The sequence below is a fragment of the Sporothrix schenckii genome, assembly GCF_000961545.1.
Source record: "Sporothrix schenckii 1099-18 chromosome Unknown Cont38, whole genome shotgun sequence".
In the NCBI taxonomy this organism is placed as follows: Eukaryota; Fungi; Ascomycota; class Sordariomycetes; order Ophiostomatales; family Ophiostomataceae; genus Sporothrix; species Sporothrix schenckii.
In genome coordinates, this window is record NW_015971139.1 from 2,101,215 (window position 1) to 2,126,924 (window position 25,710).

Below are 25,710 nucleotides of genomic sequence, written 5' to 3' on the forward strand. Positions count from 1 at the left end.
ATGACCGCGCCAGCAGCACAGCGCAAGGTCTGGGTGCGGCGGCCAGGCGCGTCGGCCACGCTTGTCAGCTTTAGCGAGACCGATGTTGTCGACGACGTTCGCGAGATGCTTCTGCGAAAGTACGGCAACTCGCTCGGCCGTGTCTACGACGCTCCCGACGTCACCCTGCGACTCAGTCCCCGTGAGGCCCACCAGGGCGAGCGGACACTCGGCCCAGACGAGCTCATGACCCGCACCCTCGACGTCTACTACCCCGGCGGCCAGACCATCGACGAGGCCCTCGTCATCGATGTGCCTATCCGTCGTCCCACCCCCAACGCCTCGCCGCGCGGCGGCCCGCCGCATGCCTACCACCTGGCCTCTGTCCATCGTGAACACGCCGCCGCGCACCGCGACCGCGACCTCCGTGGCGGCGACTACTCCTCCCACTCCCCCATAGCTCCCGACTACTTTGGTCCGGGTGTCGTCCCCGACTACTACAACCACGGCGCGCTGACAGCCGAGTCCGAATACCCCACTGCCTCGCTGGCGCACGAGTCGACCATGGCGGGGGTGGGCGCTGGCAGTGGCAGCGGTGGCAGCGGCGGTGCAGGGGCTCGTTCCGCCGGCTCGCAACATCTTTACCCACCCTCGCCCGGACACCTACATCCGACACACAAAGGCTCTCTTCTTCGCTCACCGCCTGGCGGTGCCGGTTCTGGCGTCTCGGCGGCATCGTTACAAGACGGCGGCGGCAGTGGAGGAGCTGGTGGCAGTGGTGGTGGAAGCGGAGGCAGTGCTGGAAACAGTCCGTTGAACCACCCGCATTCCATCACCATCCTTGCCACCGGCCAGGCGCCTACGATCCCCAGCCTGCCGTCCCCAGGCGGTTCCTCACGGCGGTCGCATAAGGAGCGGCCCAAGATTCACCGGCAATTTTCGTCCGTGCCCGACGACGGCTCGGGGATCGGCCGCGAAGGCTCTTCGCCCCAGACCAACGGCGCCAGCAACAGCGGCGTGTCGGCACAGAAGGGGTTGACCGCCAGTGGCCTGAAAATTCCCATTGCGGCTCCGTTGCCGGGGAAAAGCGGCAGTGGCCGGGGCAGCATTGCCGATAGTTTGCACCAAAAAGCCAAGGGCGGCGCTGGCGATGGTGGTGCCGGTGGCAGCAGTAGCGGTGGTGGCAGTGCCGAGAAGGATGGCGGCGGCGGCGGCGGTGGTGGTGGTAAGAACGGCGTCTTACTTAATGGCTCGGTCAACGGTGGCAGCAATAATGCCGGCGCAGCTCGGGCGGTCGCCTCGCCCCCACGGCCCATGTCGCCCATGCGCGGCAAACGGGCCAAGAAATCGGCGCGCCCCCTCAACAATGGCAATAGCATTGTCAATGACAGCAACAAGACTGCGAACGACGACAGCCAGAACACGGTCCAGCTCGGTCCGCTGACCGTGCCGCCCATCAATGTCCTGATTGTCGAGGACAACATTATCAACCTCAAGCTGCTCGAGGCCTTTGTCAAGCGCCTCAAGGTGCGCTGGCAGACAGCCATGAACGGCCGCGACGCCGTTGCCAAGTGGCGTACCGGCGGCTTCCATTTGGTGCTCATGGACATCCAGCTGCCGCTCATGTCCGGACTCGACGCAACGCGCGAGATCCGGCGCCTCGAACGTGTCAACTCCATTGGCGTCTTTGCGTCGACACCGAGCGACTCGATCGGTGTCGGCCGCGACCCGCAGTCCGACAAGCTGGCCAACTTGGCGCTCTTCAAGAGCCCGGTCATTATCGTGGCCCTTACGGCGAGCTCACTGCAGAGCGACCGGAACGACGCCTTGGCCGCTGGTTGCAACGATTTTTTAACAAAGGTATGCCCTGTTTTGCAACGAGCATTAGCCCCCTTTTTGGCCTTGGACTGACTCTCCAACTGTTTTAGCCCGTCAACTTCGTCTGGCTGGAGAAAAAGATTATGGAATGGGGCTGCATGCAGGCTCTAATCGACTTTGACGGCTGGCGCAAGTGGAAAGAACAGAAGCTGCCTACACAAGGGTCTTCACAACCCGCTCATTCTGTTGGCAACCACAACGGCGGCAGCGGCAGCGGCGGTGGCAGTGGCGCTAGTAATGGGAATGGACGCGACAACACCGCGTCCTCCGACGCGACACCCTCCAAGAAATCCAAGCGGTTCTCGGGCCACGTCAAGCGCCCGTCCATGTCCTCGCTTACCAAGGGCGAAAGCTCCGAGACGACCAACACCGTCTCCTCGGCCGAGTCGCCCGGTCCAGGACACACGCGCACCAACAGCGGCAGCGTGGCCGCCGGGTCGGCAGGACGGTCGCCGCTGTCCAAGCCGTCCATCTCTGAGCGGCTGGCAGCAGCGTCGGCGGCTGTCGAGATGGACAATGCTGCCAGGGAGCAGGACGCGTCCGAGGAGAAAGAAAAGGAGAAGAAGTAACGGCCGCGTTTTATTCAGCTTCCAGAATTACCGATCTTCCTTATCATCCTTTGTTACACTTTCCTCTCTCTCTCTCCATCTCATCTCTCTACCTCTACCTCCCCACTGCCACCCCATCTCATATTGGTTTCAAGTACAGCACGACGAGGAACATGATGCACGTATACCCACCATTTTGTCTTCTCTTTTCTAGTTCTTCGTTCTCCGGGGCTGCTTTCCTGTCGTCACAGTAGGACTCGGGGCGTCATAGCTGTACCAATACCAACTCGCAAGCACGCAAGAGCATACATGAAACTTTTGCTGTTTTTATGGTTTTTTTAAGAAATATTTTTACACCTCATTCTCTTACCTTTGAAGAGTCGCTTAATCCCGTGATAAATTACGAAACACGAAACTAGCAACTCCGTACAGTCTCTTTCGGTTTTTCTCCCAATATTTTCCAGTCGCCTTCATGTATCTTCGAGAGCACAACGGCTGATGATTCGTTTTGTTTTTGCTTTTGCATTATCTCCTCGTTCTCATGTCTGCCTTGCCAGAAATGCCAATCCACAATACGACTTTGTCATGCACCATCCAGACCACATTTATCAGGGCCGTGCATACTTACGACAACTGCATGATCTGGGCCAGGATGGACCCAACAGTTGAATGCCGAATGTCAAGATACGTGGCCTTGGTGTGTTTGATTGGCTGTCCGTGACCACTCGTAGTCGAAGAGATGAGTCTGGGGATGAACAACACCAGACTTTGGAGTGTAGCCGACGTCCGTTTCCAACAGGGTTGCCTTCGGAACGGCCAATTGAAGCGCCATGGACTCCGTTTGGAGAGAAAGCTCTTTGGCCATTTCACGCCACAGTATTCGTAACAGCGAGTGAAGACACCGTACACTGTACTGGCTCCATGGGCCACGCCAGTTCCGCGATCCGATGCGGGGCTTTTGGTGCGCGTTTTGGTGACATCATCCACGTTCCAGAGCTGAAAGCCCAGAGCTTGCCCCTCCAAAATGCTTTGGAAAGTTAGACGCTCCGTGCATTGCCGAGCACTGGCAGTGCTTGTTCGCTCTTGCTCGCCCAGGATTCCCACTTGGGTTTCCACGGCAGTCGCGCCCGGGCAACAGAAACCCCGGGCGGGCAATTGCTCTTGCCCATTAGTAATTGTAGTGGCCGTGTTCCGAGGTACAAAGTAGCTTTCACCGTCTCGTTTCAATCGCTCTTTCTCTTTTGTGTTTGTATCGTCATTTCGAGTGCACATTGTTAAAAACAAAACGCATCTTGAGCTTCATCGCTTTTCGGTACGTTGAACGTGCGAAGGGGAGCTGCCTTTTTATAGCTCTCCTCCCGGCATCCTAGCTTCCCGTTACATCTATTCGGCGACTTTTTGCCCCCATGCTAATCAACGGCGATTCGTGTGTCGTCCCAGTTTTCGACCATTACGCATAACCATAACAATGTCGACGCCTGCTGAACTCGGCCACAGTGACGTAAGTTGGGGGCAGAGCAACGAGGACGAGGCTACGTGCCAGGACGTGGAACCGCAGACGGCTAATCTCTCCGATTGCTTTCTTTGAGTAGGCCTGCTGCAATGTTCCTCCCATTGGTGAGTTCGACAGCAATACCAAGATTGCCAGGAACCATGTCGTACCTGAATTCTAACCAGCATATCAACAGTGGCCAGCGGCTACGAGATCAAGGGTGAATACAAGACCGTCGGCGATCTGAAGACCTGTATGCGAAACCACTTCCCGACGACAGCCAGCTGTCCGTAGATACTCCATTTCCCGATTACTGACTCCTCCCTTAGACGCCACCGGGCCCGATGACGCGACCAAGGGCATCATCTATGTCTTCGACATCTTTGGCTACAAGGACCAGACGCTGCAGGGCGCCGACATCCTGTCTGTCACTGACAAGCACCAGCCGTACAAGGTCCTGATTCCGGACTGGTTTGGCGACGAGCCGGCTCCTCTGGGGATGTGCGTTTGCGCTCCGCTAGCTCATGCATTTCTTTTTCTTGTCGCCTTTTACAAAGGCAGCTTGCTAATGTCCATGACCCCAACAGCTTCCCCCCGGACACCGAGGACAAGAAGGTCCGCCTGATGGGCTTCCTCGGTAAGCACCCGCCGCCGGTCACAGCCAGCAAGCTCCCTGCCTACGTGAAGGCCGCCAGCGAGGCTTACCCCACCATCAAGTCCTGGGGTGTCATTGGTGTACGTGCCTCGTGCGTATTTTTTCCTTCTTTCTTTTTCTTTTCTACCTCTTTTTCTTATCATTACTGTTTTGGTATCTCCTTTTCCCCTGCTAACCGCTTAGTTCTGCTGGGGTGGCAAGGTCGTTTCGCTCGTCACCTCGGGCGCCGAGAACCCTTTCGCCGCCGGGGCCGAGGCCCACCCGGCCATGGTCGACGCCAAGGACGCCGTCGGCATCAAGGTGCCCCTGGTCATGCTGGCCTCCAAGGACGAGCCCCCTGCGGATGTCGACGCCTTTGAGAAGGCCCTGACCGTGCCGCACCACGTCGAGACGTTTGCCGACCAGGTCCACGGCTGGATGGCGGCCCGTGCCGACCTGGCCGACGAGCACATCAAGTCCGAGTACGTCCGCGGCTACAAGACGGTCGTTGAGTTCTTCAGCAAGCATGTCTAAGCAAAAGGGGCTTACGGGCGCTCTGGTGGAATTCAGCAAAATTCCATGGCAAGGCCAATAAATAACAAAGTTGACAATACCGGGCAACGTGCATTTGTTTACCTCGTCCAACAAAATGAAACTCAAATAATTCGGACTGCTATCCAGTGCTTTCTGTCGCCTCGTGTATATCATAAGCCGTCTGAAAGTGAAAAAAGGCACCTGTGAAATGTCGACCATCTGTCGTCTTGTCAAAATGCATGCTTGATGGCCTCGCGTAGCAAGGGTTCTCTTTGACACAGAACGGCTTGTCTGACGCGGGTGCTCCCATGGGCCATAAATTGTGAGCCAAGACAGCCCTTTGCCACGGAGGCTGTCCCCCTTGCAGATAGCGTCCATGGCACACATCTTGCTCATTCGTTGCTTGCCGTTGTGGGTGCTCTGATATCTCGCTGTACAGTACGAATGCACGCTGCTGCGAATGCAAGGGGAACTCGAAGACCCTCTCTCTGTCTTTTCTTTCCTAGCATCTCGCTGCTACGCTAAATTCTTACGCTTTTGGCCTTGTTCGTCCTCAACCTCCACTTGTCCTGCGCTATCGGGAGGTTATTAGACCCTGGTCTCCCACCTCGACTGCAACCATTGCACACGATACGTAACGCGTGCGCCTTCCATTGATCTGGGACCTGTTTCCTCACTTGCCTCGATTTGCCAACGAAAAGCCCGTTGCCGGGATGTCCTTTTCTGTTCTGTGGACGGGTTCACAGTCAACTGTTAGCGACACTTCCGCCGCAGCTCAACACCCGCCTGGGCTATCGTGTTTTTGTCCAACGATTTCTTGCTTTACTTCCAGCGTTTGAGCCTTTTCTCGTACTTCGGTAAACCGCTACGCATGGGAACAAGCGTGACAAGAGTTGGGCTTCACCCCTTTCGGATCCGTCCTAGGGTGCCGCCCGGACACTAGTTCCCAAAATGGCAACGGCAATTCTGAAAAAGGGGCCTCCACACCCAAAAAGTTTCTTTTCCACCCCATAACCCCTGGACGATGGTTGTTGCCACCCCCTGCCAGCTCAACTGTTCAGTTCCAAAACGACAAAGCCGTCATTTTCTTTTGCTTTTGTTTCTTTTCGTCCGGCAAACAAAAACGGAGCCTAGAAAATGTGCGAAAACTTTCTCACTGCACCTTGTCACGGAGCACCGCCCACGAATTTACAAGCAACCTGGCGATGGTGTACATTTGTGCGTCTACGTAGTCGATCCGTTCGTAGAAAATGCAAGTAAGATGCTGCTGGCAACCGGTAGTGCCTGCCTGGGGCGCCCGTTTCAAGCCACAATCCCAATCCCTGGATGATCTTTTCTGGTTTCTGGAAAACACCAAAATGCATCGCCTCGCATTGATCTGCTTACACAACTCTCCGGGTTTAATTGGCAGTCGATCCGGCATGCCAGGAAAACTGGCTCACTACGCCGCCAACCAGTATTCCCTGGAATGTTTTTCGGCTCTATTTTCAGCTTGCGTTGTCACGAAACTGCCGCTTCCACTTGTGGGCTCCTTCCCCGTAGCTTTACTAGATCTTGACGTCCATTCTTGGGTTGGGGTCTGGGTCTTACGGGCCCCGTCTTTCCTTCCTTCACAGGCCCTGAGGCTCTCATCGCTCACAAAGCCACTTAACCCAATGAGACCTGCCCCTTGTTTGTCGACTTGACCCATTCCCACTCTTTTTGCGCCGCCCACGGCAGGTACCACTGACGTCCACCAACCATTTTCGCTTTCCACCTGCCTTTCCCCCCTTGCATCATGTGTCGTGCGTGTTGCGCCCTCTCGTCGCTCTTGCCTGGCATTTTGTAGTCGACCATCCAAACCATCGTTGATACCCTGTTATGCTTCGGTTTTCTCGCTTCCCCTGACCATTTTTACCAGTGAGCAGTTCCCATTGGCGTGTTCTGAAAGCTTGTCACTCGCTCTTGCCCCATACTCAGATCTTTCCTGCATTCCATCCATCACTGTGCCGAGCGTCTGGGACCCATCTACCACTGCACAACAAAATAATAATACCAGTCTTCTCCCACCCGCCACGAAATCAAAGCACTTATTGCATCTGGCATCAAACAAACATCCTGCATACTTTCCAGTATTCTGAACATTTTTGCGAAACAGAACACTTCTGGCCATTCCAAAGTCGTCTGCGGACCCGTCCAGCTAGCCAAGTCGCCGGCGAAAAAAAAGGATACAAACGCTACCAGCAGCGTCGTAACCTCATCTCCCCCGCCCGGACCACCCTGCCTCTTTCTTTTCTTTCTCCCGCTGCCTCCTGTCCCTGACCCCGACTGCCCCCATCGTCCGTCGACTGTCCAACGTTTTCCTCCCCTGGCTTCGTTTCTCGAACTTACATCGTGTTGTTGGCGCCCAATTGTCGTTATACTCGCCATACTCGCAGCCTGCAGCCGCCAGAGACGCTCGCCCAGGTTTTGATCTGAACTGTCTTACTCTTGCACGTGGAGAGCTCTCCACCAGGCTGTGCTCTGAGCTTTCCGTTCATTGCGATCGACCAATCTTCACCAAAACGGATCTTTGTCACTCCGCGCAAGCAAACAAACACTCGATTTGCCGACGCACTATCGCCCCAACCTGCAAGCACTGTCTATCAGCCCGTCAGGTCCCTTGCTCAGAAAAGGCGTCTACTCGTGTGCTCATAGCCAGAGCTCCTTTAGTCCACCGCCATCGCTTTGCATTGTCTCTCCTGACATCTCCGAATCATACCGTCTGATCGCATCCTCTGATCTCCAAACGCTTATTTCATACCGTCTCCCCTACGCAGCCATGCCGGCTAGAACAAACGGGTCGGCGACGACCGCTCTGGCGACAAAGCCCAAACGGTTCGAGTTGCCCGCGCTTGATTTCAAATTCGGGTCCCTGACCGATGGCACCAACATCCCACCGCCCTTGCCGTCGCCAATTGAAGAGGAGCCATCGGAATTGAAGCTCAAAGAGAACAAGCCGAGTGCCACCAGCAGCAGTAAGACCAACGGAGCCCAGCCCGGTGCCGATGATGCCACCTCCAACTCTCTCTCCTCCCCAACGCGCCCCCTCGGCCGCGCGGGCCTGAAGCGCCCTGCGGATGACATCCCGGCCTCACCCACGCTGTCCTCGCGCCCCGGTAGCATCCGGCGCCTCTTCAGCCGGAATCTCCTAAACACCGCATATGCTAACGCTGAAGGGAACGAAGGCCACCTTCCCACCTCCAACAGCACCGCCACCGTCCCTGGCAGCATCATACGCCCAGAAAGCCGCAGCGACGGCAGCATCGTGGACGAGCGCAAGGCCCGCCGGTCCAGCGGCTGGTTCCGCCGGTTACGAGGTGGTGGCACCGGAGACAGCCTGGCCAGCTCAAGTGCAAGCATCAACGGCGGTGCACCGTCGTCGCCGTTGTCGAAGCGCTCGAGCGTCTTGTTTGCAGATGCAAAGAAGCCGCGGCCGCAACCGCAATCACAACCGCAACCGTCGGCAAAGCCCGCAGGCCCACCACCGCCCATGATCCCGGAGCTCGGCGAGCTCGAGGCCAAGGTTGATCTGGACGAAGGCAGCCTCGGTGGCGATCTGTTCAAAAATATCAAATAAGCTTTTTCGGCGCCTCCACGCTCAGATTCCCAGCTGCTTTAACGCACGCCCGACGCCGACGACAATATACATTCGCAAGCCCAGCGCAACGATATACTGTCTTCCGCGCACATCGTCTTTACGCAACTTTTCATATCCCTTACTCGATTCCGGGTTTTCCTCTCTTTGTTGCCAAAGGCATAATCTAGCACAACCAACACCACAGCCACCCAGCACACTTCATTTCTTAACACAACCTCATTCTTTCTTAGACCTAACCCGCTTACATCGACATCACCGACGCGCTGTTGCTGCAACCGACTACAATAAGGCAGGGAATATTCAAATACAGAGAGAGGAGAAAAGGCGGATCAGTGATACCCGAGGTCGTTCACCGGCATCGCACGAGGAATGCTCTCCTTTTTGATTTCTATTGTTCTGCCTTTTTTTTTTGCCACTTGTTTTATAAATATGTTTACTCCCCCGTGTTTTGATGGCATTCTCCTTTTCACCCACACATTTTGTATTACACCTTATTTGTTTCGTTTTGTTCTTTTTCTCTCGCATCGAAAGCCTTTATTGCTATACCTCTCTTATGTCAGTTTCATGTTGTATTGGGGGTTGTCTTGCGATTCTTGGCGGTGCCAATCCGTTCGTTTGGTTGCTTTCCCTGTCCTGTTCTTTACTTCACAGTGCCCCATGAAGTCTGGTCAGCCTGGTATGCCAAAGGCTACCAGCACGACCACGGCTGGCTGGTCCATACGCCCACAGAATTTGATACCGGGCATCATTTTGCTCCCTTTTTACGGCTTCTCAACTACCCACCGAACTTGTTGAACGTCTCTTTGCCCCTCGTGAGTGAATTGCCGATTTAACGGAGTTTCGCCAAATGTTCTACATGATTGGTATGGCCAAGGTCTATGTGGTGTCATTGGACGGACCCGTTTTGGCAGCGTTGCGTTCCGCGCTTTGGCCTCCCGTTTTTTTGTTTGTAAGATGCATTGATATGCGGAGACAGATTCGTGCAGGAAAGCGGCACACTCTGCAGCGGGTCAAGAATTTATGCCGTGCGAACGTCTGTGTGGATGGGAGACGACGTGGACATGGGCAAGCTGCCTTCCGCAAGTAGAGAAAAGAAGAACCAAAGAAGACGGAAGAACGGATGAAAGTATCAAAGCGCTTCCCTTAGATAATAAATAATACACAATTTGAAAGTCAATATCATACTCTGTTCCTCCCGACTTCTGAGCTACTGATTTATGACCACGTGACCCGCTGCGAAAGTGGTGGGAACCGTTGGAGCTACAGTGCATACTATCGGTGCTGTTTGACAGCTCTTCATTCGCTAGAGCTTAAGCTCAGTTACCGAGCAATGCCGTCATCGCATCAGAGATCAAGTAACGGCCAATTCGTTCGGCCAACCATACATATACCGACAAGAGTGCATTTCTGATCAACGCTCTTGGTACAAGAAAACAGAATATATAACGACGCCTTTGCACACGTCTCTAAAAGAAGCAGACGTCATGGCTGCCGCTCTTGCTCGCCCGGCCCGGTTGCCGATGCGGACGGCGGCATCCGTTGCTGCAGCTTGGAGACCCAACGTTAGGACACCGATGCAGTCACAGCGCAGCCCTATGCTGCAGACTGGCGTCCGGTTCAAGTCCGGACCCTACGGCTACACCCAAGCCAAGGCTCTCGTTTTTTCCAAGTTGGGCGAGCCTGCCGATGTTCTGAGGTAAGCGTCCGATGTCTGACATCTGCATATATCATTGGTAGTGCTCCTCCTGTAATGCTGACGTCCCTGGCTTCTCAGCGTCCACACACACTCTATATCACCCACACTGCCGCCCAATGCGGCGCTGCTGCGCACCTTGGCGGCACCCATCAACCCGGCCGACATCAACACGGTCCAGGGCACGTACGGCGCCAAGCCGACGTTCTCGGCACTGATTGGAACCGCCGAGCCTTCGTCTGTGCCCGGCAGCGAGGCCTGCTTCGAAGTTGTCTCGGTCGGGTCCGGGGTGACCACCCTCAAGCCCGGCGACTGGGCCCTGCCCGCCGCCCCCGGCCTCGGCACCTGGCGCACGCATGCTCTGGTGGACGATGCAGACGCCAGCCTCGTCGGCATCTCCAAAGACAAGCTGGAGGGACTGACGCCGGCGGCGGCGGCCACGGCCACGGTCAACCCCTGCACGGCGTGGCGCATGCTGCGCGACTACGTCGACCTCGTCGCGCTCAGCGTCCGCGCCGGCGCGGGTGCCTGGTTCATCCAGAACGGCGCCAACAGTGGCGTCGGCCGGGCCGCCATTCAGCTCGGCAAGCTGTGGGGCCTGCGTAGCATCAACGTCGTCCGCGCACGCGACACGCCCGAGGCGACGGCAGCGCTGCGCCAGGAGCTGACGGACCTGGGCGCGACGGTTGTGGTGACCGAGGAGGAGCTGCAGGCGCGCGGCTTTTCGAGCGGCCGGCTCCGCAGCGACGAGCTCATGGCCGACACGGAGAGCCCGCTGCTGCTGGCGCTCAACTGCGTGGGCGGGCGGCCGGCGCTGGGACTGGCCAAGTGCCTGTCGGACGGCGGGCGCATGGTGACGTACGGCGCGATGGCGAAGCAGCCCCTCACGATCCCGGCGGGCCTGCTGATTTTCCGGGACCTGGCCTTCCACGGGTTCTGGTTTAGCCGCTGGGGCAAGACGGACCCGGCCGGGCGTCGGCAGACCGTGGAGGCGGTGCTGGACCTGATGCGGACGAGCAAGTTTTTGCCCGGGCCGGCTGAGGAGATTCCCTGGACGTGGGAGACGGAGCCGGAGACGCTAAACAAGGCTGTGGCAGGCACACTGGAGGGCTACCGGTCCGGCAAAGGCATCTTTGTGTTCAAGGATACATGAGAGGGCTGCGGACGCAGAAAGTTTGTACATATGGTTTCACAGGGCACACTACGTCTTTCGACAATGGAATGCTGTCTTAATTCATAATTTCATTTGCTCACAATAAAGAGAGATAGAAGGGAAACGGAGAGAACAGGAAAGTTGAACAATAGAAGCTAAACGATGAAAAGGGAAACCAACGAGCATCCTCCTTCTCGCGCTGCCGATCTATGCTGAGGTAAAACAAATACAAAAGGATGCACAAACATAATCCAGAAAGACGCAACGGTAGGAAAAGGGAAGGAGGGTACAGTGCGATAGGAGGAAACTGGTGAAAAGAAGAAATGGGGCGGTAAAATGGCAAGGGAGGTTGCTAGGCGGAGGAACGATAATGTAGAAAAGCAAGCCGTAGATCTAGCGGCCAATCGGTCGTCTCGTTGGTAACGATATACAATAGGCCGCACTCGACTCGCGGCAGCCGCAGAGCAGTGACCGAAGTGTCTGCCGTCGTCTTTGGACGACTACGCTCGATTCGCCAGCTAGGGGGTTTTCTGGACAACCAGCATCCTATTGCTCCTGCGGCATCGCATACTGCTTCGTCCACAGCCGTGCCGTTTCTACGGCGGCCTTCTCGTCCTCCTTCCATGCCTTGGCGACATCGGGCGCGAGCGGGTCGTCGGGGTTCGGGGCGCCGAGCAGGGCCTGGATCGAGAGCAGAATGGTGCGGATTTGGAGAGCAGGGGACCAGTTATCTGAGAGCGGAGGGGTTAGTATGCTATGTCTCTGCTGCCATACCGACTCCAAAAAAAAGTCAAGTCAGGAAACGAGGCCTACTCTTCAACACGTCCAGGCAGATGCGGCCCAGCTTGTCGACGTTGGGATGGTACAGCTTGGTCAGGAAGCGGATCTTGGGCGGCGTCATCGGGTAGTCGTCGGGCAGGAACAGCTCCAGCTTGAACACGCCACCTGGGGAAAGGAAGAGCAGTCAATAAACGATATTCCAGACAAAGATATGGCAAAGATGTCTCGGGGCCGGGGGACGATAGACACTCACCCTCGTACGGAGACTGGGATGGGCCATGGATTTCGACGTCGAAATACCGAAGGTTGTCAGAGTGAGGAACGGCGCTGATACCGGGTACACTGTAGACAAAAGAAGTTACATGGTCAGCACAGGGTCATCTCATAAGTTGTCTTGACATTCACAGGTGATTGTCGAGGCTGGCCACGCGATGTCGGCCGGCTGCGCCGGTTGCGCGGAAGAAGCGAACTTACGGTTCGGCCATCAGCCGCTCCGTCTCCTTGATAATTCTCTTTGGCAGGGCCATAATGTGCGACTGTGAGGATGTCGGTGGTCGCGTGGAAGCGGATAGTCGCGTGTCGTGTGTTGCAGCGTTGAGACGAGGCAAAAAGCACGTTTTCTTCGGGCTGCGTTTGGCGGAATAGGCGGGGTGGCTAGAGGGGCGTGACGATGCAGGGACTTGCCAGTGCGGTACCTCTTAGGTATGGTCTTTCTTCTGCAGTATGCTTGCGAGTGGCGTGTCGTCTGCTGCTGACTTTGTCGTTTCTGCTGTCGTCGTGTGGTTGGGAATATTGTGGAATCACAAAGCAATGTGTTGCCCATTCGTTTTTTGTGGTCGTGAGGCAAGAGCGAGGTTCGCCATTCTGACTAACGGCGCACCCACTCCGTCCAACTGCCCCCCCCCCCCCCCCAACGGCAGGAGGGAGAGACAGGCACAGGCTGGTCAGAGCCGACAAGGCTCCCCACAATGCGTGCGTTTTGAACGAGCCCCACAACTGTACCTTCCCAGTCGGGTCACCTGGGATTTGCATTGTGCCTTCCTTTTACTCCGTAGTTCGTGTGCCGGCGCTGGAAAACGTACAGTGCGAACAGTGTGACAACTGAGGAGCTCCCTGTCTCAGGCGTGAGATGCTTACTTCGCTCCCTTAAAAGGCCACTGCACTGTCATGGACAGTGTGTAGAAGATCCTCCACACAGTCCGACCTAGCGCTCTTGCTGTAAAAGGAAAGCTCCCCAGTCTACGAATAAGCAGCATCACGTAGCGAACTTCAACAATCTGAAGCTGTCGACAACCGTCCAAAGACACGCGACCTCTTCACCCTGACAACAAAACCACATCCCCTACATCCACCTGTCTGCTTCCGCACGTCCCCGACACGACACCCCGGGCGATGGACACTCCAAACTAAGCCCTGGTCCGTCTCCAGCGAGCAGCGTCCCATTCGGTCGCATCGGCAGCCATGGCGTCCGATCTCGACGATTCGGACGGCTCCGACGACTCGCTGCACCGGACCAAGATCATAAATTCGGCCTTTGACAGCGATAGTTTTGACTCCGATGGCACGATTCACGTCGAAGGCCTTGTCGGGTCGGCGACCATCTCGCCTTCGGGCCGCGATGTCGCATTAGCATCGTGAGTTTTGTAGTGCGAGTTTTGCACCGCAGCATAGCCCAGCTCCCCATGCTACACAGAATCTAACTCGGAACGCCTCTCAGCCCCGACGGCCTAGCCATCATCGATCTTGACTCACCCTACAATGCCCCACGGCGGGTCAAGAGCCACGGCATGCCCTGGCTCGTCGTTGACGTGCAATGGTCGCCCTTTGCGGCCCGCGATTATTGGGTCGCCTCGACGGCCAACCACTGTTGTCTCGTTTGGAACCTGAACCGCCCCGACGACTCCAGTGCCGGTGCCGTCGAGCACTCGCTGCGTGGCCACCGCCGCTCCATCACCGACATCAACTTCTCCGCCCACCACCCGGACATGTTGGCCACCTGCTCTGTCGACGGTTATGTGCATTGCTGGGACCTGCGTCGGCCCAGCACGCCGGCTCTGACGTTCATCGACTGGGTCGCCGGTGCCACGCAGGTCAAATACAACCGCCAGGACGACCATGTAATAGCGTCGTCGCATAACCGCTGCGTCCACATCTGGGACGACCGCAAAGCGTCTCTGCCCCTGCGCACCATCGAAGCGCACACGTCGAAAATCTACGGCCTGGACTGGAACCGGACAAACAGCACGTCGTTGGTGACCTGCTCGCTCGACAAGACAATCAAGTTCTGGGACTACACCGTGCGTGGCGCAAACGACGGTGCCAGCAGCTTTGAAGCAACAGCAGCGGCGGCAGCAGCGGCCTCCGGCGGCAGCAGCGTCAGACCCATGGGCACTCTCGGCCCCATCAACGAAGACGACGTGCCCGAGCGTGTCATCAAGACAAGCTTCCCTGTCTGGCGCGCCCGTCACACACCCTTTGGTGGTGGCCTTCTTGCAATGCCGCAAAATGCGCCCGGCAACCTGTACCTCTACGACGCCCGGCCGTCTGCCATGCTGGCCGCCGAGGACCCCGCGACCTTGAACGATCCCGTTGCCGTTTTCCCGGGTCACGGCCACCACAAAGTCAAGGAGTTTTTGTGGCGCTCGCGAGGTGGCGTCGAAGACGGCCTCGACAACCGCGACTTCCAGCTCGTGTCCTGGGGCGAAGACAACAAGCTGCGTCTCAGCCGCCTCGACGGCAACGACCTGGGCACTGTGGGCTACCAACGTGGCCGCCCTGCACCCAAGAACCTGAATATCACGCGCAGGGGCGCCTCCTACAAGACCTTCCGCATCCTCGAAGACATTGGCGACTATGAGAAACGAAGCGCTACTATGAGCAGTCTTCGACCTGGCAGCCATAGAGGAACGGTCTCCTTGCCGGCCAGCCAGGGCGTAAGCCGACGGCCATCGCCCACGCCAGAGGACGATCAGCACCACCACAACCACCATCATCACCACGGCCACGGCTATAGCCATAGCCACAGCCATCACCACAACAACCTTCACAGGCGTCAACAGTCCCACCATCACAGCCACCAGCACCCGCCAGAACCACCCACCAAGGGCTCGTCTCCGTCTCTGCCCCCGCCGCGCTCGCTCTCCAGCAGCAACATTATGCGCGACGACATGGCGTCACCGACGTTGACACCACAGCGAGGCAAGTTCGAGCAACGGCCGTCATGGAGGAACCCGTCGATGCGCGCCACCCAAGTTGCGGGAGCGAAGAACCCAGACCAGAGCAACGTGCAGCTCGACTGGATGAAGGGCGTCTCCATGAACAAGCGCAAGACAAGCACCGAGCCGGCCCTCACGTCGAGCCAGGAACAGCTCTTGGACCCACAGTCTCTCGATGCGCAACGCAAAGTCTCGACCGACTCGGCCCTGTCTTCGCCCCTGCAGATGTCCACCCATGACGCATCCATCTCCATGAGCAGCGATACCAACAACGGGCCCGAGTCCATACAAGAGGAGATTGTGCGCATCACAGACAAGCTTCCGCGCGTCAAGTGGGAGGAACTCGACATGGATAACTTGACCCTGGTCGCCTCTCTGAAAGGGCCATGGGGCGGCGACAGCCAGACTGTGTTTATCAAAGTTCGCGTCATGGTGCCGCCCGGCTATCCCAGCGCTCGTTCGCCGCGCTTCTATATCGAGAACAGCTCCCTTGTTCCTGAGGCCACGCAGGAGAAAATTGCTGCAGACCTCTTCATGCTGACGTCCGAATACCTGAAGCGACGGAGCAACTGCTTACTCGTCGCGTTCCGCTACTTGCTCGGCGAGGTCGACCTACAGAGCAGTCTGGCTCTTCTCAACCGCGCCCTGACGAACCCCCGACTGGCCAACGACGAGAGCGCCTCGTCCTCGTCAAGCGACGACGACGACGATGACGTGGAGACCGCCAGGAATGCCTTCATGTCGCCCATCCAAGCCATCGGCTCCGAGATCATGATTGGCCCCATGCTGCCCCTGCCGCCACCGCCACCGCCTCGGAGCTGTGGAGCCGTCTTCACGCGGGACGGCCGCATCGTCACCTTCTTCCTCACCAAAGCCGGCAAAGCTAGTGCCAAGATTATGTTTGAAGCCCCTTCCCCTCCGACACGCGACGAGCTCGCCGAGCTCGAGCAGCCCGTCTTCATCGGCTTTGGAAAAGTTCTCCCGCGCTCGCGCACCCGTGGCTCGTCGCGGCGGCAGGTCGAGGGCGCTGAGTGGCACGACGGTTCGTCGTCCTCGGATGAGTCCGACTCGTCTTCTTATTCGGACGGATCGTCCGGCTCGTCATCGTCGTCGTCGTCGTCTTCAGGGGATTCATCGAGCTCTCGTAACCACTATTCGCCAACCAACCTGATGGATCCGTGGAGCACAAACATGGGCTTCCAACGTCGCATTGTCCGCAGCGGAAAGTCGGACCGCAAGAGACAAGCCAGCGATTTTGACGACAACGATAGCGACTCGCTCGCCCGGTCGGGCACGCTCGACCCCGGCCTGCCCGTGGGGCCCAAGAGCACCGTTGCCATCGAAAACATGCGGCCGTACCTACCGTCCAAGCGCGATCTGGCTCGTGATTATGCCATCTTTGGCGACGGCGCCGACGTCTGCCAGCACAATGCGCGCGTGGCTGAAAAGTACGGCGAGGCCGACCTCGCCAACATCTGGCGCTATGCGGCCCTGCTGCTCAAGTCGGATGTGCCGCTGCGACTGGCGTCCATGTACGACGACTCTGGCCAGCGCAAAAAGTCCATTCTCGTCATCGCCCGCGAGGCCGTTGCCGATGCGAACAACCACGACGCGGACAACGATGCGCCAGACCAAAGTCTTCTCATCCCAAAGTCACGCTCTCGCGACACGTTCTCAGGTCGTGTGAAATGGGGCCTGCATCCATTGGCCCGTGACTTTGTCGACGACCTCTTCGATTACTTTGAGCGACTGGCCGACATCCAGATGCTCGCCATGCTGTCGTGCGTCTTTGGCGAGTCCTTTGAAGAAGACAGCGTGGCTTACGCCGAGTCACACTTGTCGAAATCCGACACACCACTTCCTATGAAGGCCCCGTCCTTCTCGCTCGACTATGTCCCCACGACTCGAGGCCATTTCAGCGCGGCACCGCCGCCCCGTCTCGTCCTGTCCGGCGCCAGCACACCCGGCGGGTTCGGCTCCGGCAGCAACGGCAGCAGCATGCCCCCAGCACCGGGCGCGGTCGTCTACGACGGATCGATTGACCCGGACAATGACTTTGACGACGAGTTTGACGACTATGAATACGACACGGTCATGTGGGGCAACGGCACGCATGAGAACGGCCTCTCACAGAACAACTCGTACTCTGGTGGTGAGACACCGCCAAAGTGGCTAGTCGGCAGCGCTCCTAACGGCGGCAGTGGCACCGGGAGCGGTATGCTCTCGTCGTCTCCCCTGTTTGGTGCTGCAGCCGGCCGTTTCTTGCGCCGGGGCAACAATGCGGTCGTGTCGGCCATTGCTGCCGGCATCCCGCAGACACTGACCACTCTCCTGTCGTCCTCACCCAACGATCGTAGCGGTGGCGGCCCCGTCCCCGTGCCGACACCACCAGCCTTGTCCCGGCGCCAGTCCTTCTTCGATTCGGCACCCTCGTCCCAACGGCCGTCTCCACAAGCCCGCTCCTCGTACCTTGGTGTCAATCTTCACGGCGGCCAGGCACAAAGGCTGCAAAACAGACAGCAGCAGCAGCAGCAGCAGCCGCCACAACAGCAGCAAGACCCGCTTGTTCTTCACTCGCAATCAGCGCACCGCGACATACCCTTCCCAACATCTGTCTCCCAGCGGCTCCTCGGCGTGTCAACGTCGACATCACCCCGAAACACGTCCGCTCGCGGCAAGCTCTCGTCACTGTCCTCCTCCCCCCAAGACCAGGCTCCAATCCGCAAACGACCGAGCCCCGCCGAGACCATTTTTAGCAACTTGACGGCAGGCAACCTTACTTGGGCGGCCTCTGCCTTGTTCGGCGGTGGCGGCGGCGGCAATGGTGCCAACAGCGGCGGCAGTGCGGGCCCTTCCACCGAACCCGGGACGGCGGCGACGTCGGTCTCGGACGAGGGCCGTCGCCGCGAACAGGCCATTGCGGATGCTGCCGCCAACGCTGTGGCCAAGGGTGTCAAGGCGCAGGCGGAAGCAGCAGTGTCCAACATGGTCGCCGTCGACGTGCTCGTGCGCACGTACAACGACCACCTCTTTGACGATGACGGCTGGATGGTGGCATCTCTGCTGGGCGGGAAGCGTCGCCGCCGCCTGTACGCGGAATACCGGTACGCCTACTCGGAACTGCTGCAAGTATGGTCGGAACCTCTAGCACGCCTTGAGGTCCTCAAGTTCAACGTCCTGCGGGAGGATGCCATGAAGGCGGCGGCCGCCCGCAACGGCGACGACGTCAATACCAATGCCATCGGCGCGGACGGCACCAATGCCAATACCAACACCAACGCCAACACCAACGCAGACGAGGATGCCTGTCTGCCGTCGGCATCGCTGGGCAACAACACCAAGCACGACCGGCTCTTGGCTGTGCGAAACTCTGGCCGTGGCCTCGATGCCGTTGGCATCTGCGAATACTGCGAACTACAGCTGGAGCCGCTCGAATACGATTCCCGCGCCGCACTGGCAGTTCCCAGCGGCGTGGGCAGCAAACTGGGCGGTGCCGTCGGCGTCTGCCGCCGCTGTCGCCGCGCGCGGTCGCAGCTGCGCTGCGTCTACTGCACCGAACCCGTCGACGCCATCTACATGCCGTGCTTTGGCTGTGGCTGCGCCAGCCATCCGCGCTGTCTTCGGGCGTGGTATGACGCCGGCGAGCGCCTGTGCCCGGCCGGCGACGAGTGCGAGTGTGCAGAGGAAGCCACGTCCGGCCGCATCGAGAGCTGGACGGCCATGCAGGCGCAGCTCGCCATTGGCGAGGGGGTGGGCCGGGCTCATGGCGGCGCAGGCAGCGGCAGCAATTTGCCGTCGTCCAGTGCGGACGCGGTACAGCAGCCGGCCGAGCTCGCGAGCACCAAGTCGCGCGGTCTCATTGCCCAGGCCCGGCGGTCAGCGCACTATGCCTCCTCGTCTTCGTCGGCCGTGCTCGTGTCGCCATACGGGCAGCACTACCATGCCGACGGCGAGGGCCATGCCAGTCCCCACGGCAGCAAGAACAGCAATCGCGCCAGAAGCATGCGCCATGTCTCCGTGTCGTCCTCGTCGGGCTACTACGACGACCCCAACGACGTGTTTGGCAACAACATACTGGGACCCGATTCCCAGGGCCGGGGCGGTTCAGGTTCAGGTCCAGGTTCAGGTTCAGGCGCTGCAAATACGACAAACGACAACAACACCAAGCCGCCCGTCACGACGACGACCAACAATACGGGCGGTGGTGGTTTCTGGGGTAGCAACCGCCGGTCCAAGCCGGCTTCGTCGGGCCTCCGTCAACAGCTGCAGCAGCAGCAGATGGAATACAAGCAACAGAGCGGTGGATCGCAGAGACAAACCAGCATGCAGCAGCACGACGCCCGCCATGCACGACGGGGCCGGAACCAAGAGCAGCAGCAGCAGCAGCAGCAGCAATCTTCACCTCATACGCCCGAGACGTCGTCCCAGGGCGGTAGCCTCGTCTCCTCTGCAGGTGCCTCTGGTGGGGAGAGCCAAGCCGCGTCGTCCGCCTCGACCAGCGGCGGTGGCGGTCCCTTGTCGGCAGCGCGTCTGAGCCTCTCCAGCCGGCTGCTGCGGAGCTCTGCGCTGCGTCGGCAGGCGGCGTCCAGCAGCCCGTCCAGTAGCACCGCCGGTGATCCGAGCGGCAAAGACAACGGCCATGAGGCTGGTGACAGCCCTCATGCGTCACAGTAGTTGATTTTAGGTCTCGGGTCTCAACACTACTTGTGTTTGTTTTAATGCATTTTTGTTTTATTTGATCATTCAGTCAGCGGGTGACGCGGACAGGGCGTTCTACTATGCAATATGTTCTACGATACCTTTGTGTGTTTCGCAACTGTTTTCTCTTGTTGTATTAGTATATTGTACAATAATAATTTTACAGAAACAATTGTTCCGGGAATGTGACTATTCATGTATACAATTTCTTGTTCCAAAAATAACAATTAAAAACTGTTAATGTGAGTCTTATAAATAAGTTACCAAGTCGTTAAAAAGTCCACATCTTTATATTAGATAGCCCTCGCACAGATTTAATTTGAAGGGCAAGAGATGACTTGGAAGAATATAATGTGAGTGATTTGCAAGACCAATTCTCGTTTACAAAACGTTAAATTGATCTCAGGCTCAAAAACGCAGTCCCGGATGGGCTGAAGCTCGTGAGGGTACGACTTCGACAATACGACATACTTTGGCGGTGAAGGATAACGAGGCGCTAGTCCGCGATAGGACGAGATTCCTTGCGAGCAGCCGCGTGCCAGGTGTCAGGCCTTACACGCGACACCTGGCAGGCAAACCACTTTAATAGGTGATCCACACAAATGTCTCCACTTTATTTTCCCTCCTCCCCGCCAAAAGTTTTCTGAACTTTTTTAGATTTTTTTTTGCACGGCAGAACTTGACCATTTTTTTGTTGGACCCTCACCCTCGCCGACTTTTCGAGTTCGACGACGACCACCTGGCGTTTTCGACTTCGGCTCCCTCTTCGACCTCGTCGACCACACTGTCTCAAGGGCACATCTTTACACAGCTGCACAATCACCCACACAGTCGACATCTCGAATCCTCGCTTCCACAATGCGGACGTCGTGGAAAGACATCCCGCCGGTGCCGACGCAGGAGGAGTTTGTCGACATCATCCTGTCGTCGACGCAGCGGCGGCTGCCGACCCAGATCCGTGCGGGCTTCAAGATCTCGCGTATCCGGGCGTTCTACACCCGCAAAGTCAAATTCACGGCCGAGGCCTTTGCCGAGAAGCTGACGTCGATCATCACGACGTTCCCGCGTCTGGCCGACCTGCACCCATTCCGTATGTTGCCTCTCGCTGTCCGTTCTCTTCTCGGACCGTACTGGGGCGTATGCTAACTCCTCCCAGACAGCAGCCTGTTCAACGTCCTGTACGATGCCGACCATTACAAGATCGCCCTGTCGCACCTGTCGGGCGCCAAGAACACCATCGAGACGATTGCCCGTGACTACGTGCGTTTGCTTAAGTACTCGCAGTCGCTCTACCAGGCCAAGACGCTGAAGCGTGCGGCGCTGGGCCGCATGTCGACGCTCATGCGCCGCCTCAAGGACTCGCTGGCCTACCTGGAGGAGGTGCGGCAGCACATTGGCCGCCTGCCGTCCATCGACCCCATGACCCGCACGCTGCTCGTGTTCGGCCTGCCCAACACGGGCAAGTCCAGTTTTGTGCGCAGCGTCTCGCGCTCCGACACCCCTGTCGACTCGTACGCCTTCACGACCAAGAGCTTGTTCTGCGGCCACTTTGACCACGACTACCTGCGGTACCAGGTGATTGACACGCCCGGTGTCGTCGACAAGCCGCTCGAGGACATGACCACGATCGAGATGCAGTCCATCTCGGCGCTGGCCCACATCAACTGCGCCGTGCTCTTCTTCCTGGACCCCTCGGAAAACTGCGGCTACCCGCTGGAGACGCAGTGCGCGCTCTTCAAGAGCCTGGCGCCCATCTTCGCCCAGCGCTCCGTGTACCTGGTCAGCAACAAGTCGGACATTCTCCGGCTCAGCGACCTGGACCCGGCGGCCCGTGCCCAGATCGACGGCCTCGCGCAGGCGTCGCACGTCGTGGGCACGCTGGAGCTGTCATGCGCGACGGGCGAGGGCGTGACGGAGCTCAAGAAGACGGTGTGCAGCACGCTGATTGCGGACCGTGTGGCCAAGAAGATGACGGCGGCACAGGCGTCGGCCGGCAAGGAGGGCACGCGCGGCGAGGCGGTGCTGCGCCGGATCCACGTGGCGTACCCCAAGGACGCCGAGGGCAACCCGCTGCCGCGCGGCGAGGTTGTGATCCCCGACGCGATCAAGGCGCACCGCGCCAGCAAGAGCACGGGGGCGGCGGCGGCGCCGACCGTCAGCCGCGAGAAGCAGCTCGAGGCCGAGCAGGGCGGTGCGGGTGTGTACAACTTTGACATGCGCCGCGACTACGTCGGCATCGACCCGGAGCACCAGCACGACCGCATGCCGGAGATCAAGAACGGGCAGAACGTGCTGGACTTTTACAGCCCGGACATTGTCGAGAAGCTGGCGGCGCTCCAGGCCGAGGAGGCCAAGCTGATTGAGGAGGGCTTCTACGACTCGGACGAGGGCGAGGGCGACGACGACGACGAAAACTTTAGCGACGAGGAGGATGTCCTGGCCAAGGCGGCCATCATCCGCGAGAAGCTGGCGCTGATCCGCAACGATTCGAAGCTGCGCAAGCGGTCGCTCAAGAACAGCGCGTTCCTGCCGCGCTCGGCTCTGTCGCGGGCGGCGGACCACAAGAACGCGGTGCGCGGCCGCGACGGTGGCGCCGACGACGACAACGACGACGACGACGAGATGATGGACGTCGACGCCGACGAGGCCATGGACGAGAAGGTGATGCAGGCCGTCAAGACAGCCAAGCTCAAGAAGTTGGGCCAGAAGACGATGAACCGGCATGCCCGGCAGGGCGAGGCCGACCGGCACATTGCGCCGTCGCTCACAAAGCATTTGGTATGTAACCTACCTTTTCTCTCCGTTCTCTCATGTTTTTCTGTTTTGGGCATCCACTAACACACCATTCAGCTGGTTGGCAAGCGTGGCATGGGCAAGACGAACCGTCGTTGATCCGATCGTTTGGACTATTTCACGATGTTTTGTGTTTTCAGATACATTTTTCTTTGCGTTGTACTTCTTGCTGGCTTTCCTCTTCTCGTTCTTTTCTGTTATAGAAACCCTCGTGGGACATCAAGCACACGGGACGGCGACACGACAACATTAGGCGTTTTGCTTTTATGTTTATGTTTTGCTCTTCCTTTTTCAAAAGCAATGCCACAACGATACGATATTCACCTTGAACGAATTGCCTTGAGTGCCTTGCTTGGATGTCTTATACTCTGTGTCTATAATATCACGTGTGCTGCACACTCGAAGTAGTTGCTCACCTTTGGACGACTGTCGTGGAACGACAAATCATCTGCAAGTACGACGCGCGACGTTACTGAGTGACGGCACACGTCACTGTCCGTCTGGTTTCCTGTCGTGCAGACGTGCTTACGGACGAAAGGCGGAGTGTGACAGGGCAGCATAACATCCGCCGCTATCCTGGTCCTGGCCTGCATCTGCCCTGTCAAACTGCCCTTTGTCTTGTCTCGTGCCCTGTGTCTCGTGTATGTCTTGGCCTTTTCAAAGAAGCATTAAATCGTATAGGGCGCACGAGGACACATAATGCGCATGTTTGTACCCCACATATGATCGTATTCGGGCGTCCATTGAAACGCTGCAACATTGAACCACTGAATCACTGGAGAAGCGTTGGACTTACACAGTGGCGCGGCTGCCCAAGCTCGGATCACGATAGTCTGCTTGGATGCAATGTCACAAATCCAAAAAAAAAGTGTCAAATCGAGACAAAATAGGAACCATTTTGGTGACAGCGTCGTATTCGCGCATCTCGGACGTTGGCTGTTGGTTGCCAGCCACTTCCTCTTTCCAGCCTTCCTTTTGCTGTCGTTGAGGCCACGAAGCTCCGAGGTTGTATTGACAAGCTCTACGACGTACGGAGTAGGTTCTGACCAAGGCGCCCCGGACACTTACGGGCCAGGGTGGCTCCCTGTAAAATGGCTGGAGGGAGGTCACTCCGGTGCAGCGTTTACATCTCTCATGCTGTTGCTTTTTTTAGGTGGCAATTATGCTTCTTTATTTTTGGTGCGTAAATTTTGCAGCGCTATCCCACGCTATCCCAGGTGAAGGCACACTATCCTGTCTGGATCTGACAAAGGTGGCGGGCGATTGCAAACCCCGATCAATGGCGCCGTTTAGGTTTGGAGTCGCCTGCTGCTTGTTGTCTTTGGCGGCGGGGCTGACAGAGCCCAGCCGAGCCAGTCTTTTCCAAGCGAACATCCAAGAACAGAAAAAGCGGGGATTCGATGTCTCTGATCGGATTTCTCGATTTTGCACCGCAAACGAAACGAGAAACAGAGGAAAAGTACGATAGACGAGACGGCCAAACAGCGCGACGTCGGGATCGGCAGCCACTATAATGGACAGCAGTGAGCCGCAAAAACAAGCAAGGCAGAGTAAGAGGCGTGTTGGCAACAGGACGATTTGGACAGTGCCGTTCCTCCACGCCAGTCTAATGACGTACGAGGGCTATATTTGTTGAAGAGTACATCAAATAGTCTACGGCGTACGACATACGAAAGCGGCTGCTGATCTTTGGTCGGGCGCCAGTGGCCATGGATACTTTGTACCGAACGGCACTGAGTTGAGGGGTTCGCACGGCCGACGATGGAATGACGACGTTTTCTGCATTGCGGCACATAGAAGACACTCAGACACTGTGAGACTCCCCGCAGGATCGGTCTCTGCAGTGTCACTGGAATGGAACTCTGCCCAGCAAGAAAAGCACCCCATACGAGCAAGAACAGGGCAAACTGAAGCGGCAAGTCCGCCGTCCGCGAATGCTCGGTGTGGAGAGTGATGTGAGCGAGAAACAAATGGCAGGCGAAGAAGCCGGAAAGAACGAGGCGAGAAGGCAAGGTGTGCAGAGAACAGAAAGAAGCCAACATGTCTCCACTTTCCATCCCATGCGTTATGTCGCACGACGCAGACGCAGCCAGCCCTCAGGCTCCTTTTGTGCCTTCCTTCGTCATCCTGTGCCAACTGCCCCCTGTGAACTATTCATCGAATGACAGCATGCCAAGACAAACAGCGGAGCATACCAACAATACTCTGGACCCCACAAGCTGGCTTGCTTTGGTATGAGTGCTTTTCTCGTATTGAGCTGATGTACTGTTCTGAGAGCAATGAGACTACTGGGCATGAAAGTATGTTGTTCTCCTGCGCTTTCCACAAAGACGGGTTTGGAGTACACCATCTCCCCTATGGCAAACTCGTATTATTGTAAAATGGCGGGAAGGACTGAATAGGGAACCCTCGAGTCTTGGCGCTGCTGGTTGCCCACTTTCGGTCATGCTCAATTGGGTTGCGCCTCCCACATTTTGGTTCCTTCTTCATCCCGTCATTTCCGTTCCTGCCTGCCATGCTTCCTACTGAGTACACCTGCCCACATTTACTGGTCTTGCCCTCTATGACAATGGCTGAAATGCACTGAATCCACCTCACTCCTTCGCTCCTTCCACGGCCAACCCCGGCCCGCCTAGCATTGTACAATGGCAACACTTCTCCTACAGCAAGAGCTCACGTAGAGGGCCGATGCTA

The 25,710-nt window shown here is 57.7% G+C and overlaps 8 protein-coding genes across 8 annotated transcripts; 6 read left to right on the top strand and 2 right to left on the bottom strand.

Moving 5' to 3' along the window:
• On the top strand, positions 1-2,426 carry SPSK_05973 (uncharacterized protein; the record flags this gene model as incomplete). Its single annotated transcript, XM_016732681.1, has 2 exons — positions 1-1,839; positions 1,908-2,426. The coding sequence occupies 2 exons, from the start codon at positions 1-3 to the stop codon at positions 2,424-2,426; spliced, it is 2,358 nt and encodes a 785-aa protein (XP_016592390.1).
• A 603-nt stretch (positions 2,427-3,029) lies between these two features.
• On the bottom strand, positions 3,030-3,677 carry SPSK_10716 (uncharacterized protein; the record flags this gene model as incomplete). Its single annotated transcript, XM_016737018.1, has 1 exon — positions 3,030-3,677. The coding sequence occupies one exon, from the start codon at positions 3,675-3,677 to the stop codon at positions 3,030-3,032; it is 648 nt and encodes a 215-aa protein (XP_016592391.1).
• Positions 3,678-3,873: 196 nt separating this feature from the next.
• Positions 3,874-5,065, top strand: SPSK_06369 (carboxymethylenebutenolidase; the record flags this gene model as incomplete). Its single annotated transcript, XM_016733075.1, has 6 exons — positions 3,874-3,906; positions 3,998-4,022; positions 4,094-4,150; positions 4,227-4,398; positions 4,485-4,632; positions 4,736-5,065. The coding sequence occupies 6 exons, from the start codon at positions 3,874-3,876 to the stop codon at positions 5,063-5,065; spliced, it is 765 nt and encodes a 254-aa protein (XP_016592392.1).
• Positions 5,066-7,865: 2,800 nt separating this feature from the next.
• On the top strand, positions 7,866-8,663 carry SPSK_06562 (uncharacterized protein; the record flags this gene model as incomplete). The annotated part of the gene is made up of 1 exon (XM_016733264.1): positions 7,866-8,663. The coding sequence occupies one exon, from the start codon at positions 7,866-7,868 to the stop codon at positions 8,661-8,663; it is 798 nt and encodes a 265-aa protein (XP_016592393.1).
• A 1,505-nt stretch (positions 8,664-10,168) lies between these two features.
• SPSK_06296 (mitochondrial trans-2-enoyl-CoA reductase) lies at positions 10,169-11,530 on the top strand (the record flags this gene model as incomplete). Its single annotated transcript, XM_016733002.1, has 2 exons — positions 10,169-10,380; positions 10,459-11,530. 2 exons carry the CDS (start codon positions 10,169-10,171, stop codon positions 11,528-11,530), a joined length of 1,284 nt encoding a protein of 427 aa, XP_016592394.1.
• Positions 11,531-12,076: 546 nt separating this feature from the next.
• On the bottom strand, positions 12,077-12,837 carry SPSK_06576 (ubiquitin-conjugating enzyme E2 N; the record flags this gene model as incomplete). The annotated part of the gene is made up of 4 exons (XM_016733278.1): positions 12,077-12,261; positions 12,344-12,475; positions 12,564-12,652; positions 12,785-12,837. The coding sequence occupies 4 exons, from the start codon at positions 12,835-12,837 to the stop codon at positions 12,077-12,079; spliced, it is 459 nt and encodes a 152-aa protein (XP_016592395.1).
• Positions 12,838-13,771: 934 nt separating this feature from the next.
• On the top strand, positions 13,772-20,199 carry SPSK_05807 (WD repeat protein; the record flags this gene model as incomplete). Its single annotated transcript, XM_016732518.1, has 2 exons — positions 13,772-13,944; positions 14,028-20,199. The coding sequence occupies 2 exons, from the start codon at positions 13,772-13,774 to the stop codon at positions 20,197-20,199; spliced, it is 6,345 nt and encodes a 2,114-aa protein (XP_016592396.1).
• Positions 20,200-21,081: 882 nt separating this feature from the next.
• On the top strand, positions 21,082-23,115 carry SPSK_06056 (nucleolar GTP-binding protein; the record flags this gene model as incomplete). Its single annotated transcript, XM_016732764.1, has 3 exons — positions 21,082-21,313; positions 21,380-23,001; positions 23,074-23,115. The coding sequence occupies 3 exons, from the start codon at positions 21,082-21,084 to the stop codon at positions 23,113-23,115; spliced, it is 1,896 nt and encodes a 631-aa protein (XP_016592397.1).
• Positions 23,116-25,710: the final 2,595 nt, after the last annotated feature.